We start from the raw sequence: 15,433 nt of genomic DNA, 5'->3' as shown, positions 1-15,433 counted from the left end.
GGGACACGGGTTCAAGCCCTGATCCAGGAAGATCCCACATGCCGTGGAGCAACTAAACCCATTCTCCACAACTACTGAGCCTGTGCTCTAGAGCCTGCGAGCCACAACTACTGAGCCCACGTGCCACAACTACTGAAGCCCGCACGCCTAGAGCCTGTGCTCCGCAACGAGAAGCCGCTCTGCAATGAGAAGCCCGTGCACTGCAATGAAGAGTAGCCCCCGTTCGCCGCAACTAGAGGAAGCCCGCACACAGCAACAAAGACCCAACGCAGCCAAAAATAAGTGAAATAAAATAATTTAAAAAGAGGGACTCGGGCTTCCCTGGTGGCGCAGTGGTTGAGAGTCCGCCTGCCAATGCAGGGGACACAGGTTCGTGCCCCGGTCCGGGAAGATCCCACATGCCACGGAGCGGCTGGGCCCGTGAGCCATGGCTGCTGAGCCTGCGCATCCGGAGCCTGTGCTCCGCAACGGGAGAGGCCACAACAGTGAGAGGCCCGCGTACCGCAAAAAAAAAAAAAGAGGGACTCTATTTAGCATCTTTTTTTTTTCTTTTTCTTTTAAAATCAGGGTCAGACAGCTCCATCGAGCTGTTAAATATTTGCCCAGTGTCCTTGGGGTAACTTGTACTTTTTTGTATTTTTCTAAAGGGTAAGCTAGAGTGGGAAGAAAAGGAAGGAGCAAATGGGACTTGCCACCCCTGGAAACTCTGCCTGGTGACCTGGCAGATTCAGCTTTCTTTGTGAGGTAGTCTGACCCACCTGTCGAGTGTAGTAAATACTTGTCTCTTTTCAAACACACAATGGAGCATGTCATATGGAATATAATTACATATCTCACAAAATCTAAAAAGGTGTTTTGCCTGACAGACATTTGGCATTTCAGAGCTAGTGATTCTAAGTATTCTCTGCAGGAAGCCATGGAAATGAGTCCTACAGGATTGTCTGTGAACACAATGGCACAGAAAAAAGTTAAACCTGGTCATGCCTAAATAAAAAAGCTTACAGATTGTATGAGGCTCTCCCCTGACTATGACAGAAGCTCAAGAAATTTCACCATGAAACTTTATTTTTTAATGTTTACTGTGTTAGAAGAATTTTATTTCTAATTCTGTGGTCTTTTAAAATGTCCACTGGGAAAGTGTGAAATTGTCACCTTCATATGAAGATAAAGTCACTGAATCCTCAGGGTTACCTGGCTATTTTAGTTTCGGATTGTCAACATCTAGAAGGAGACTCAAGAATATGAGAGATTCTATCTTGCCAGGCCTGCATTTCAATGTGTTTATTTAAAACCCACCGATGAAAGGACTTGAGGCAACTGACAAATGCATACATTCAAGTACTTTAGCAGGAGGTAAAGAAATTGAGGCAAAAGACAACTGAAAGTAAGACAATGAAATGAAGATGGAATTTAAGTTAGTACACAAAATGCTATAGTATTTGCATAGTATACTATCTGCATAATGGGTCCCATCCCTGTAACATATATGTGGATAGTAACTACACCTTTAATCCAAACTTGGAAGGTAAAACTTATCACAAGTTGGTGACATAGAACTATACCACACAGTCAAGGAAAATATAGCTCATTTCTAGTGCTAAAGTCAAAATAAAAAATTCTTTCGAGTTCATATTATTCATAAATCCAGCCAAATGTCTCTCATTGTGCCTTGGATAAAATCTGAACACCTTCTGGCCTACAAGGCTCTTTATGACCTGGCCCCTGCTGGTCACTCAGGCTACGTTACGTTTCGTAGGGTTCTCCTCCATGCTCACTGTGCCCCACGCACATAAAAGCCTTGGTTTTTTAACTTGAAGCTCATTTCCACCTCAGGGCCTTTGCACCTGCTGGCCCTCTGACTGAAGCACTTCTCTTCCTCCTCTCCATGGTGGGCCTTAGCTCAAATGTCACATCCTCAGAAGGGCCACCCCCGTCTATCCTGGCCTCTCTGGGCATTCTTCATCTCATCAGCCTATTTTAGTTTCTTTTTAGTCCTTATAACATCTGAAAGTAGTTATGTTTACTGGTTTTTTGTTTATCTCCCCCAGAAGAATGTAAACTACAAGAGAGCCAGATCTTTTCTGTTTTGTTTACTCCTCTGCCTCTAGCATCTAGAATAATGGCTGGTGTATAGTATAGCAGGTTAATATTTGGTACATCAATTAGCTCATGGTTGAACTGAGTGAAGTTTTTTCAGACTAAGCATTTTTTGAGAATTAGTTTGGGTTCTAAGAGACTCTGGCATGGTGGTTTGAGTTTTTCCATAACTTTGGTTCCTCTTTAGTTCTTCCCTTTGTTGAACCAAAGCAGTTGAATATTAATTATGTATTAATAGTAGGGTTGTTCTGTCCTGTCAGTATTAAAGTGGAAGTTGACCTAGTAGGGAAAAACGTTGTATAGTTGCCTACTTGTTTGTAGATTAAGACCATCCACTGGTGTCAACTCTTTTAATTAAACTTTGACAGTTTCTTTTTCCTTTGACAGTTTCTTATTTCAATCATAACTCTTCCACTATATTTTTCCATCCTCTCTTAGAAATTTACCTTTAAAGGTTCTAGGTAAGCCCTCCCATACAGAAACTTATATTGGGATAACTAATTTCTTCATCTAAGACGGCTACATTATTTTTCAAACCTGAGAGGCACAGGGTGGGGGGACAGGGATAGTGATGGGGAGAAAAGAAAATCATTAGCAGAAATCCCATGTACCAATGCCATCCTGTTCTCGACCTCATTTGTAATGAATAGGGATGTCTCCAGAACTCTTACCAACTTCATCCTGGTTCTTGTCCATCCATAATGCCAAGAGAGCTCTCCAGAATCCCTTTGAAAGCTGATGGGTTGTGGAATCTGGGAGTAGAAGAGAAACAGAGACCTGTGATCTGTCCCTCTGCTTCCAGGAAGGACACACAAAACCTAGTTTATATAAATAATAGTTACCTATCGTTTACAGCATCTAGGAAAGGGCTTCCAGTAGCTGGCAATTTACTCTAGTTCTCTGATTTCCTTTAAGGTTCCTAACTTTCTGATTTTTTTTTTTTTTTTCCTGTTCTTCAGATTCCGGAGGAAGCCGACCCCCGATTTTGCCACCAGGAGGAAGACCCACATCTGCCAAACCTTTCTCGCCCCCAAGTGGCCCAGGGAGGTTCCCTGTGCCTTCTCCAGGCCACAGAAGCGGACCTCCAGAACCTCAGAGGAACCGAATGCCTCCCCCGAGGCCCGACGTGGGCGCGAAGCCTGATAACATTCCGCCTCCAGTGCCTAATACTCCAAGACCCGTTCAGTCAAGTCTGCACAACCGGGGGTCCACCCTAGTGCCCGGGGGCCCCAGGCAGCCCAGCCCCGGGCTGACTCCTCCCCCTCTCCCCGGAAACCGAGGGGCTGCTTTCGGTGGAGGCTCCACCCGCCAGACCCCGTCAGGCTCCTCCTCGCCCTTCTCCAACCGGCCTCCCCTCCCCCCTACCCCGAGCAGGTCCTTGGATGACAAACCCCCTCCTCCGCCCCCTCCAGTGGGCAGCAGGCCCTCCATCCACAGTGAGGCCGTCCCCCTGCCTCCCCCTCAGAACAGCAAGCCCCCGGTGCCCTCCACCCCGCGGCCTTCCCCCTCTGCGCAGGCTCCGCCCCCGCCCCCGCCCCCCAGCCGGCCGGGCCCTCCCCCAGTGCCCCCAGGGTCCAGTGGCGGCGGCGGCGGCGACGAAATCCCGAGGCTCCCACAGCGGAACCTGTCCCTCTCATCGTCTTCGTCGTCGTCATCTGCGCCTCCCTTACCTTCACCCGGGCGGTCGGGCCTTCTTCCTCTCCCGCCCAGCGGAAGACCCCCTCCTCCGGTGAGGGACCCACCGGGCAGATCAGGTATGGCCAAGAGCGCGGTGAGTTGTGCCCCTGTGACCCAGCCAGCCCAGAAGTCACTACCAACTGCACACGAAGAGAGCCCAACAAAAGAGCTTAAGTGAACTCTCGGGCTGCTTTGACCTTGGAAGTAACACATAACCCATATGATTTCCTCTTCACCTCACGTAACCTCTGAGGAGAGTGGGACCCATACTTCTGTCCACATTTCAGAAGTGAGGAGACTAAGTAACCAATGAAGTGAAATGATCCCAAGCGAGTTAATAAAGAATAGGCAACTCACTCACCTTCCATCTCACCACTCTACCTGACATCTCCTGAAAGGGAATTTCTGCTGTTTTAACTGGGAAGTAAATTCCCATCTCCTGCAGGAGGGCCCATTATTCCAACAAGAAGGGCAGTTATTTAAGAGTGAATGAACTTCTCCTGTACTTCTTCATCGGTCAAGCTTTGACACATACTAGAGTCCATTTTGCTGTCTGTTCACATCTCTGACACATAGATCCCTTGGAGAATCAGATAAAGGTATAATAAGGCCTTCTCTCCATAAAAATGCTCATAAGCATAAACTCAAAATTGCCTGCTGTTTCATGGATTGAAGGACCTGCTGAAGCCCATCTGTGTCCCCACCCAGGGCTGAGAAACCTGGATCTAAGGGAAGAACCTGCACAGTGTGAAATGAAGTGTGAGGAGTCTGTAACTCTCTCTCTTACTTATAATAGGTGCTTGTTTGTTTTCTGTTTGTTATTGATGCATTCAGAAGAACTATCTAGTTTTGGAATTTAACCATACCATACCTACAGGATGTCTGGAAATGGGGCATTTTTTGCTCTGTGAGAAGCTAACTGACCTTTGACCCCCTGACCTCAGGAACCTAATAAACACTTTTTAAAAACAGTAGTCCTCAAACTTGACCACATTCTGGAATCACCTGGGAGCTTTAAAAACCACCATGACTGGTTCCTACCCCAGGGTTTCTGGTTTCATTGGTCTGGGTTACAAACTGGGCATCAGGATATTTGGAAGCTCCCCAGTGACTGTAATGTGTAGCAGAGTTTGGGAACCACTCCTTCAAACCACTTTGCCAAGGAGAGTCAGCTACAAATATAAAAAGTTGGAAGTCTATTCAATCTAGACATTGTGGCATCTCATTAAGTATGCTTCAATGAACAAATAAGAACAAGTAGTCATATGAATGAAATGCATCATTTTCTTCTTATCCAACAGGTATGGATTTTGCCCCAAAATGGTTGAGGAGCTGTTTGCTTGGCTCTACCAAATGATTTAATCAACAGATTAAATATTCCCCCAAATAGGATAGGCAGTGATATATTATTTGTTGTTTCTTTCAATTACATTAAGTCATACCTGTGTATTATAAATACATAAAAGTATAATGAAAATAAAAATCATCTATAATTCTGCCACCACCATCATCCAGATATAACATTGTTTATATACCCTTTCAGTCTTTTTAAAATGCATACATATATATACATGTTTGCAAAATTAGTATCATACTACATATATTGTTTGCTAATTTGCTTTTTATTTAACTTAGCTCATTATCATTTTCTGACATGATTAACTCTTCTTTTACAACCTGACTTTTAATGGCTGCATAATATTAAATCCCACAAAAGTACCTTGGCTTATTTATTAGTCACGTGGTCATACAGGCCATCTCTAGAGTTTTGCTATTGCAGATAATGCAGGGATACATTCTTGTAGCTAAATATTTGTGCACATCCCTGTATATTTCTTTTGGATGAACTCCTGGGAATGGAATTTCTAGGACAATGGATGTGCATAGTAAACTATGGATTTCATAGGTATTGCCAAATTGGCCTCTAGAAAATTCCCACCAATTTACATTTCCACAAGGAACCTATGAGAAGTCATCAAGGGCCATCTATATTTTGAGAGGTGGCTTGGCTTCATTGTTAGGGGAGTGTTTTCGAATTTTTTTTTTTTTTTTTTTCCCAGTACGCGGGCCTTCACTGTTGTGGCCTCTCCCATTGCGGAGCACAGGCTCCGGACGCGCATGCTCAGCGGCCGTGGCTCACGGGCCCAGCCGCTCCACGGCATGTGGGATCTTCCCGGACCGGGGCACGAACCCGTATCCCCTGCATAGGCAGGAGGACTCTCAACCACTGCGCCACCAGGGAAGCCCAGTGTTTTAGAATTTGACAGAATGGAGTAAAATCCTATTCTTCCACTCATTGGTGTACTGATTTGGGCTCTTTAAGCTTCCAACACCTCTGAGGCCCCACCTGCTGTCGTTGACACTCCTCGGGGCTGTTGTAAGAATTAAATGAGACCAGTGTGTATAGTGGTTATCTTATTTCCCTGCATGTAGTAGCATTCAACAAATGATCGTTTTCATTATTATACTGCCAACAGGAAACAGAAATCTGTTTTCTGTTATGCTTGCCTAGGTTTGGAGCAGAGGGCTGGAAGGTTGGAGAGTCAGGAACATGAACAGTTACTTTAAAAGAGAGAGAGATCAAGTTGATCAGGTTACGTAGTACCAGGCCCCATAGTATTGGGAGTCTAGTTTGCATTCAGTGACAGTTATGTGGTGGTACTACCAGTGCCATTAAGCCCACAGCATGTGAGCCACTTCTCCCCCCAATAAATCTACTCATACTAACTGGGACTCCAGCAGTGAGAAGCAGATGGGACAAAAAATAAACCCTACCAGATTAGGCACTGAAGACTCCTTGAGAGACGAACCAGGGCTGGGCATGCCTCCCACCTCCATTAGAGATCTGAGCCAAGACTTCCAGACAGGAATATCTTTGATGGGTGGGTCATTCACTTTAAGGTCCTCTAGTTGGATTCTGAATCTGTAATTAACAAGACATATTTATATTTATAGCACCATAAGACATTGTGTTTACATAAAGATGTCAGCATGTTCCTAGTGGAACACACCACTGAAGGTCAGGAATAATTACTAAGGCCGTTTTGATTTGCATGAGAGATGCTCAAGTTCTTTTTTTCTTTTTAAAAATTTACTCATGACCCAAATAGCCTCTGCATTTGGAGGATGGGAGAAGCAAGATATGTTCCTTTGTACTATCAAAAAGAATAATTTACTTTGAATTATTTACCAAGAACTTAAAATTTTCTGATTATACCACACCACTGCATTTTTAAAACATGGTTTCAAATACTATATAATACTTTTTTTTTGCTTTTTGACTAAGTATTTCTGGCAACAGTGCAGTGAGAAAGGTGTTCTTTCGTAGACAGGAAATCAAGTTCCACAGGGTAACCAGCCTGCACAGGGTCAGGATATTGCACCAGCATTTATAGCCATGCACACTGATTAGCTGATTGTCACTCCCTCTGTTAATCTGACTCCCCAAAGAGGAAGAAACAAGAAGGAACTCTTACTGTTCTCGGGATGACTGATGTTTGGTTTCCTTGATCCTGCTTCTGCCTGGAAATAGATCATATGCATCACAGAAACATGCTTGTATAATTAGCAATAATACTATGCATTTAAAGAACTTAGTCCCTCTGGAGACCTAAAATAAGTTCATAACTATCTTATTTTTAAAACAGCATTTACTTAATAAGTAACATGTCACAGTAATTAGTTCAACAGCTATTTAAAAGGAATTTTAAATGTTTTTTAAAGTATACAGTTGTCAGTATAAACATGATTGATTACCATTGTCAACTGCATCACCTCCAATCTCAATACTAACTCAAAGCCAAACAGCCATTTAGCTATCAGTGTGCACTTGTTCCACATATGTGTGTACATTTGTGCATTTCTGTGCTTATCTGTGTCTAATCATTTCTTGGCTAAACCTCCTAGGAACTCTCCACCATTTCTTCACATTCCCTAGTAAAAGGACATGTATCCAGCAGGCACTCAATAGTTGCATGTTGATGACCATGATAATAGTAATGCAGTGTGTAAGGTATAGCACTAAATGTCATTTTTCTTTTGCTCCAGGCCCTCTCCCACCACCTCCTCTGATGAACAGAAATGGCAGCACATCTCGGGCCCTGCCTGCCACCCCTCAGTTGCCATCCAGGAGTGGAATAGATAGTCCCAGAAGTGGGCCCCGGCCTCCTCTTCCTCCCGACAGGCCTGGCACTGGGGTGCCTCCCCCACCTCCACCATCGACATCAATTAGAAACGGCTTCCAAGACTCTTCATGTGAAGGTGAGGTGTGGTCCCGGCTCCTTGGAAACGTACAAGCTATAGTAGGGCAGCAGTTAAATGGCAGGTGTGTTTGTGTCTGTTTGTATGTTTGCATTAGCATTTTTTGTTTGTGTGACCCTCATTGTTATCATACTGCACAGCACTAATCTAAGCACTCTAGGGCCCACCATGATTTCAAATGAAAAATAGTAATCCCCTTCCTCCACTCCCCAAAAAGGCAGATCATTTTTCTCTGTTCCTTGTTTGAGTCTCATTTTGGTTAACTTTGCAGAGATTCCAGAATTCTGAAAAGAACCATTTTTGTAGCTAACCTTATTATACCTACCTTTCTGAACAGTTCATGGTGGGTAAGAGGCCCAATGGCCTGCAGATATTGAGCAGCTTATCTCCGCCATTGTTATCAGAGGTTCCTAGATATTCCTTCCACTGTTGAAGGAATAATTAAGAAAGGCATCCCAAACCTTAGTCCCCAGCTCCTGAGAGGGACTGGCTGGGTCCTAGTCACTCTAGTTAAAGTCACTTGGATCTGTCTTTGGTTTGATATGAAGACCAGTATATTTTATCACTGTGCTAATCAGTGACATTTGTAGCACTTCCGGCTTTTCTCTAAACTTCTAGACATAAAACCAGAAGCGATCTCTGCCGTTCTCTCTGTATTTCATTCTGTGCCTTTCATTACATAAGTCTTCAGAGCAGATTGTGTGTTACTGAAGGTACTGTTTGTTTCTCTCCCTCAGATGAGTGGGAAAGCAGATTCTTCTTCCATCCGATTTCTGATTTGCCACCTCCAGAGCCATATGTACCAACAACCAAAAGTTATCCCAGTAAATTGGCAAGAAATGAAAGCCGGAGTGAGTATTTCTACAAGGGCAATTGGATGCCTTCATACTTGAGTAGCCTGGGTTATACACAACTGAGGGTTGTATAGGAGGAAATCCAGGTCTCTTGCCTGGAGTGAGGCGATTTCAGAGAAATCACTCCTGGATTGGGAACCATATAAATTCTAGTAAACTCCCCTTCTATACTCATTGAGGAAAATGGAGACATCCAGAATGCATATGAGAAATGATTATTTTAATGTGTCATTACAAGCTCAAAATACCTTTCGTTCGCTAGTAGGTTAAATTTTATTATTTTGCTTGTTTGGACAATCTTTCCCCATTTTGATCTTCCTAAGATGGCACAATTAGAGCCATCTTCTATTCCTACTAGTTTTGAGACTGGCAGAATGTCTCACTAATTATAACAAAAACTCACCGTAACTTCTTTGATCGTTTAAATATAATCATAACTTTACAGAGCATTACATGAAAATTTTAAGTATACCCATAATCTCTCCACATAACAAAACAGGTATTTTCATTTTACCAGGTTCTCTTCTAATTTTTATCCATCTAATTCTGATTAATTTATATAGTTTAATAATTGTAGAGTATAGGTTTTGCTGATGAGATTTATATAACATTGCTGAGTAAATGCTTCCCTATTTTATCACATGGTTTTGAATTCCATCAAGTCAGCATATAATAATTTAGTTTACCATTATTGGACATTTAGATTGTTTTTTTCCTTATAGATGTAATGCTACCATAAAGAAATGAATCAGTTTTCCCCTACTGAAAAGGAATACGTGAACAAAAAGAGGAAATAGAAAAATTGATATTTCACAACAATAAATGTATAGAACTAAGGAAGAATTAGCATGAAATATACATATATCACTGAAGAGGCCCCATCTTGTAACAGCCTGAGCTTCAGAACCAAACTCCCAAGCCAGAAATGAGTGTAGAAAAAGTGTTTGAACATGTCAAAGAACTGTCACATGACCTTAGCCTCGTCTTCACTGCCCAGCAGAGCTCCTTCACATACTCTGAGCCTATTGACTCTTTCTTAACACACAGTTCTTAATTTTGGCTTGGTTGGTTCCCAGCCGTAGAGCAGATTAATATCAGCTGAAGTCAAGGTTGGTTAGAAGCAAAATCACTGACTTCGGGGAGAAGAGATAGGTGGCAGTCTTGGGTTAAAGGAGGAGCTAGGAACACAGAGCTCTGCTAGGTGTCACAGCACTGGACAATACAGATGTTTCTGTTGGGTTATTAAGAACAAGACAAATTGTGCTTTGTGCTTCTGTTGAAGAATTCAAAGAATTAGAAAATATTTTAGAAAAATTTCCCTGAAAAAAATGCCAGAAGTAAACAGAATATTGCTGCTTGAAAGGACAAGTTTAATTCCTAGAAAAACTTATTTATGTGGAATATTGCATTCTAGATGATGCCTAATAAAAGAGGCATAACTGTAATAAAATTATCATACAAGAGTTGGTGGTTGAAACTTTTGGTGAAAAAGTCTTCACGTGGAAACAGCATCCTCGAGTTCTCTCCCCACACCCCACTCTGTGCTATTTGTATATTTACATCAATAACACAGCCATCCTCCCCAGCCCCTCTAGATATTTAATTTAATAGCTGAACACATTCCTTCCCCCCAACTTCCTGTCTTTATGACTGTCTGCAGCTTGAGGATTGGAACTAGGCCCTGCTCACTACTGCATCTTCTGAAAGTGGCACAGAGCTTGAAATACAGCAGCATTTTAAAATATTTCTTAGATTGGTAAATTAATTTCCACGGCCCTCCAAAAATGTTTTTTTAGGTTTAAAAGAATATTTCTAGCATTGGGCATGTTTAATATTTTATAATGATAATGGATCATCTCTCTAACACAAATAAAGTACTATGGAGTGGTTTTATCCTGCTCCTGTACCTGCCTCAGCCTCCAGGCCCACTGCCTGGTAGGGTACCCAGACAGCCCTGAACAGCCTCCTAACTGCAGCTTTGCACACGGCCAGCCCTTGTTGTGCTCAACATCTGTGGTGTGTCAATTGACAGTCAAGGCTCCATGACAGATAGCTGATTTACATCCAGATGAGTCTTTCCTGAGGTCCCTGCCCAAGAAAAGACTTGGTTGGGATAAAAAGGAAGAGGCAAGGTAATGGACTGCCACTGTTTTCCTCTAACTCCTCCCCTTGCTCAGAGATTTGTTCTAACTCAGGAATCCCTAAGTGGGCTACTTTGGTTGCTGTCAGGGAAGTGGTGGCCTGCTGAGGAATCTATCAATGCCAGTCCACCTGAGTCTCAGAACCATGGCCTTAGCAGACCTACTCGATTGACACAAGTCCCTGGTAGACCTACTCACAGCATCTGAGCACCTGTCTTCATGCCTAACACCTGTTAGATCCTCAAAACAAAATGTGCATGGGACAAATGAATTTTTTAATTGTGAATGGATTTTAAACCTAGTTATGGCATGCTGACAGCCCATGAATATGCATAGTTTTTAAAAGAACATTATCAAATCTAGCCTTGGCAAATTTAAGAAAATTGAAATCGTATCAAGTATCTTTTCTGACTACAACGCTATGAGACTAGATATCAACTACAAACACATGGAGGCTAAACAATACACTACTTAATAACGAAGTGATCACTGAAGAAATCAAAGAGGAAATCAAAAAGTACTTAGAAACAAATGACAATGGAGACACGATGACCCAAAACCTATGGGATACAGCAAAAGCAGTTCTAAGAGGGAAGTTTATAGCAATACAATCATACCTTAAGAAACAGAAAGCATCTCGAATAAACAACCTAACTTTGCACCTAAAGCAATTAGAGAAGGAAGAACAAAAACCCCAAATTTAGCAGAAGGAAAGAAATCATAAAGATCAGATCAGAAATAAATGAAAAAGAAATGAAGGAAACAATAGCAAAGATCAATAAAAGTAAAAGCTGGTTCTTTGAGAAGATAAATAAAATTGATAAACCATTAGCCAGACTCATCAAGAAAAAAAGGGAGAAGATTCAAATCAATAGAATTAGAAATGAAAAAGGAGATGTAACAACTGACTCTGCAGAAATACAAAAGATTATTAGAGATTACTACAAGCAACTCTATGCCAATAAAATGGACAACCTGGAAGAAATGGACAAATTCTTAGAAATGCACAACCTGCCAAGACTGAACCAGGAAGAAATAGAAAATATGAACAGACCAATCACAAGCACTGAAATTGAAACTGTGATTCAAAATCTTCCAACAAACAAAAGCCCAGGACCAGATGGCTTCACAGGCGAATTCTATCAAACATTTAGAGAAGAGCTAACACCTATCCTTCTCAAACTCTTCCAAAAGATAGCAGAGGGAGGAACACTCCCAAACTCATTCTATGAGGCCACCATCACCCTGATACCAAAACCAGACAAAGACGTCACAAAGAAAGAAAACTATAGGCCAATATCACTGATGAACATAGATGCAAAAATCCTCAACAAAATACTAGCAAACAGAATCCAACAGCACATTAAAAGGATCATACACCATGATCAAGTGGGGTTTATTCCAGGAATGCAAGGATTCTTCAATATACGCAAATCAATCAACGTGATACACCATATCAACAGACTGAAGGAGAAAAACCATATGATCATCTCAATAGATGCAGAGAAAGCTTTTGACAAAATTCAACACCCATTTATGATAAAAACCCTGCAGAAAGTAGGCATAGAGGGAACTTTCCTCAATATAATAAAGGCCATATATGACAAACCCACAGCCAGCATTGTTCTCAATGGTGAAAAACTGAAACCATTTCCACTAAGATCAGGAACAAGACAAGGTTGCCCACTCTCACCACTCTTATTCAACATAGTTTTGGAAGTTCTAGCCACAGCAATCAGAGAAAATAAAGAAATAAAAGGAATCCAAATAGGAAAAGAAGAAGTAAAGCTGTCACTGTTTGCAGATGACATGATACTATACATAGAGAATACTAAGGATGCTACCAGAAAACTACTAGAACTAATCAATGAATTTGGTAAAGTAGCAGGATACAAAATTAATGCACAGAAATCTCTTGCATTCCTATACACTAATGATGAAAAATCTGAAAGAGAAATTAAGGAAAGACTCCCATTTACCATTGCAACAAAAAGAATAAAATATCTAGGAATAAACCTACTTAAGGAGACAAAAGACTTGTATGCAGAAAACTATAAGACACTGATGAAAGAAATTAAAGATGGTACAAATAGGTGGAGAAATATACCATGTTCTTGGATTGGAAGAATCAACATTGTGAAAATGACTCTACTACCCAAAGCAATCTACAGATTCAATGCAATCCCTATCAAATTACCACTGGCATTTTTTACAGAACTAGAACAAAAAATTTCACAATTTGTATGGAAACACAAAAGACCCCGAATAGCCAAAGCAATCTTGAGAACGAAAAATGGAGCTGGAGGAATCAGGCTCCCTGACTTCAGACTATACTAGAAGGCTACAGTAATCAAGACAGTATAGTACTGGCACAAAAACAGAAATACAGATCAATGGAACAGGATAGAAAGCCCAGAGATAAACCCACACACATATGGTCATCTTATCTTTGATAAAGGAGGGAAGGATATACAGTGGAGAAAAGACAGCCTCTTCAATAAGTGGTGCTGGGAAAACTGGACAGCTACATGTAAAAGTATGAAATTAGAACACTCCCTAACACCACACACAAAAATAAACTCAAAATGGGTTAAAGACCTAAATGTAAGACCAGACACTATCAAACTCTTAGAGGAAAACATAGGCAGAACACTCTATGATATAAATCACAGCAAGATCCTTTTTGACCCATCTCCTAGAGAAATGGAAATAAAAACAAAAATAAACAAATGGGATCTAATGAAACTTAAAAGCTTTTGCACAGCAAAGGATACCATAAACAAGACCAAAAGACAACCCTCAGAATGGGAGAAAATATTTGCAAATGAAGCAACTGACAAAGGATTAATATCCAAAATTTATAAGCAACTCAGGCAGCTCAATAACAAAAAAACAAACAACCCAATCCAAAAATGGGCAGAAGAACTAAATAGACATTTCTCCAAAGAAGATATACAGATTGCCAACAAACACATGAAAGAATGCTCAACATCATTAATCATTAGAGAAATGCAAATCAAAACTACAATGAGATATCATCTCACACCAGTCAGATTGGCCATCATCAAAAACTCTAGAAACAATAAATGCTGGAGAGGGTGTAGAGAAAAGGGAACACTCTTGCACTGTTGGTGGGAATGTAAAATGATACAGCCACTATGGAGAACAGTATGGAGGTTCCTTAAAAAACTACAAATAGAACTACCATATGACCCAGCAATCCCACTACTGGGCATATACCCTGAGAAAACCATAATTCAAAAAGAGTCAGGTACCAAAATGTTTATTGCAGCTCTATTTACGATAGCCAGGACATGGAAGCAACCTAAGTGTCCATCAACAGATGAATGGATAAGGAAGATGTGGCACATATATACAATGGAATATTACTCAGCCATAAAAAGAAATGAAACTGAGTTATTTGTAATGAGGTGGATAGACCTGGAGTCTGTCATACAGAGTGAAGTAAGTCAGAAGGAGAAAAACAAATACCGTATGCTAACACATATATATGGAATCTAAAAAAAAAAAAAAATGTCATGAAGAGATTAGTGGTAGGATGGGAATAAAACACAGACCTACTAGAGCATGGACTTGAGGATATGGGGAGGGGGAAGGGTAAGCTGTGACGATGTGAGAGAGTGGCAGGGACATATACACACTACCAAATGTAAATTAGATAGCTAGTGGGAAGCTGCCGCATAGCACAGGGAGTTCACCTCTGTGCTGTGTGACCACCTAGAGGGGTGGGATAGGGAGGGTGGGAGGGAGGGTGACACAAGAGGGAAGAGTTATGGGAACATAAGTATATGTATAACTGATTCACTTTGTTGTAAAGGAGAAACTAACACACTATTGTAAAACAGTTATACTCAAATAAAGATGTTAAAAAAAAACCACTATCAATAGAGTAAAGAGAAAACCCATGAAATGGGATATTTGCAAATCATATATCTGATAAAAGGTTAATATCTGGAATACATAAAGAATTCCTACAATTCAACAACAACAAAACAACCCAATTTTTAAAATGGGTTGAATACTTGCATAGATATTTCTTGAAATAAGATATACAGCTTGCCAATAAGCACATAAAAAGATGCTCAACATCACGAATCATTAGGAAAACACAAAACTACCACTTTATACCTATTAGGATGGCTGCTATCAAAAAAGCATTGTTTTGAAATTAGAAGATACCTAAATGCCCAACAAAAGGGGAATGATTAGATAAACTATAGTATACTTATATAATAGAATGCAATGTGTCATTAACAATTATATTTGTAAAGAGTAAGGACTTCGAAAAATGTTCAAATGGACTATATATGATCCTGTTTTTGGAAGAAAAAAGGGAACTGTTTATATATGGAAAATATACACATAATTGTTATTGGTTATAAC

General features: G+C 41.0%; 1 protein-coding gene and 1 long non-coding RNA gene across 7 annotated transcripts in view; one reads left to right on the top strand and one right to left on the bottom strand.

Annotated features, from left to right (window-relative positions):
* WIPF1 (WAS/WASL interacting protein family member 1) overlaps positions 1-15,433 on the top strand; it is a 125,940-nt gene that overhangs the window by 107,062 nt on the left and 3,445 nt on the right. For all 5 annotated transcript variants that reach the window (XM_059055514.2, XM_067026324.1, XM_059055516.2 and 2 more), the window contains 3 exons: positions 3,057-3,851; positions 7,822-8,034; positions 8,772-8,885. In XM_059055514.2, the coding sequence (XP_058911497.1) occupies positions 3,057-3,851; positions 7,822-8,034; positions 8,772-8,885 (1,122 nt within the window). The remainder of the gene's footprint in view (positions 1-3,056; positions 3,852-7,821; positions 8,035-8,771; positions 8,886-15,433) is intronic.
* LOC131751597 (uncharacterized) overlaps positions 3,631-15,433 on the bottom strand; it is an 82,611-nt gene continuing 70,808 nt past the window's right edge. For both annotated transcript variants that reach the window (XR_010839135.1, XR_010839136.1), the window contains 3 exons: positions 7,251-7,296; positions 6,550-6,697; positions 3,631-4,354 (listed from right to left, as the gene is read on the bottom strand). This is a non-coding gene — a long non-coding RNA (uncharacterized lncRNA). The remainder of the gene's footprint in view (positions 4,355-6,549; positions 6,698-7,250; positions 7,297-15,433) is intronic.

The sequence above is a fragment of the Kogia breviceps genome, chromosome 2 (genome assembly GCF_026419965.1).
Source record: "Kogia breviceps isolate mKogBre1 chromosome 2, mKogBre1 haplotype 1, whole genome shotgun sequence".
In the NCBI taxonomy this organism is placed as follows: Eukaryota; Metazoa; Chordata; class Mammalia; order Artiodactyla; family Physeteridae; genus Kogia; species Kogia breviceps.
The sequence above is the reverse complement of the archived record's forward strand: the minus strand, read 5'-3'. Positions and strand labels throughout refer to the sequence as shown.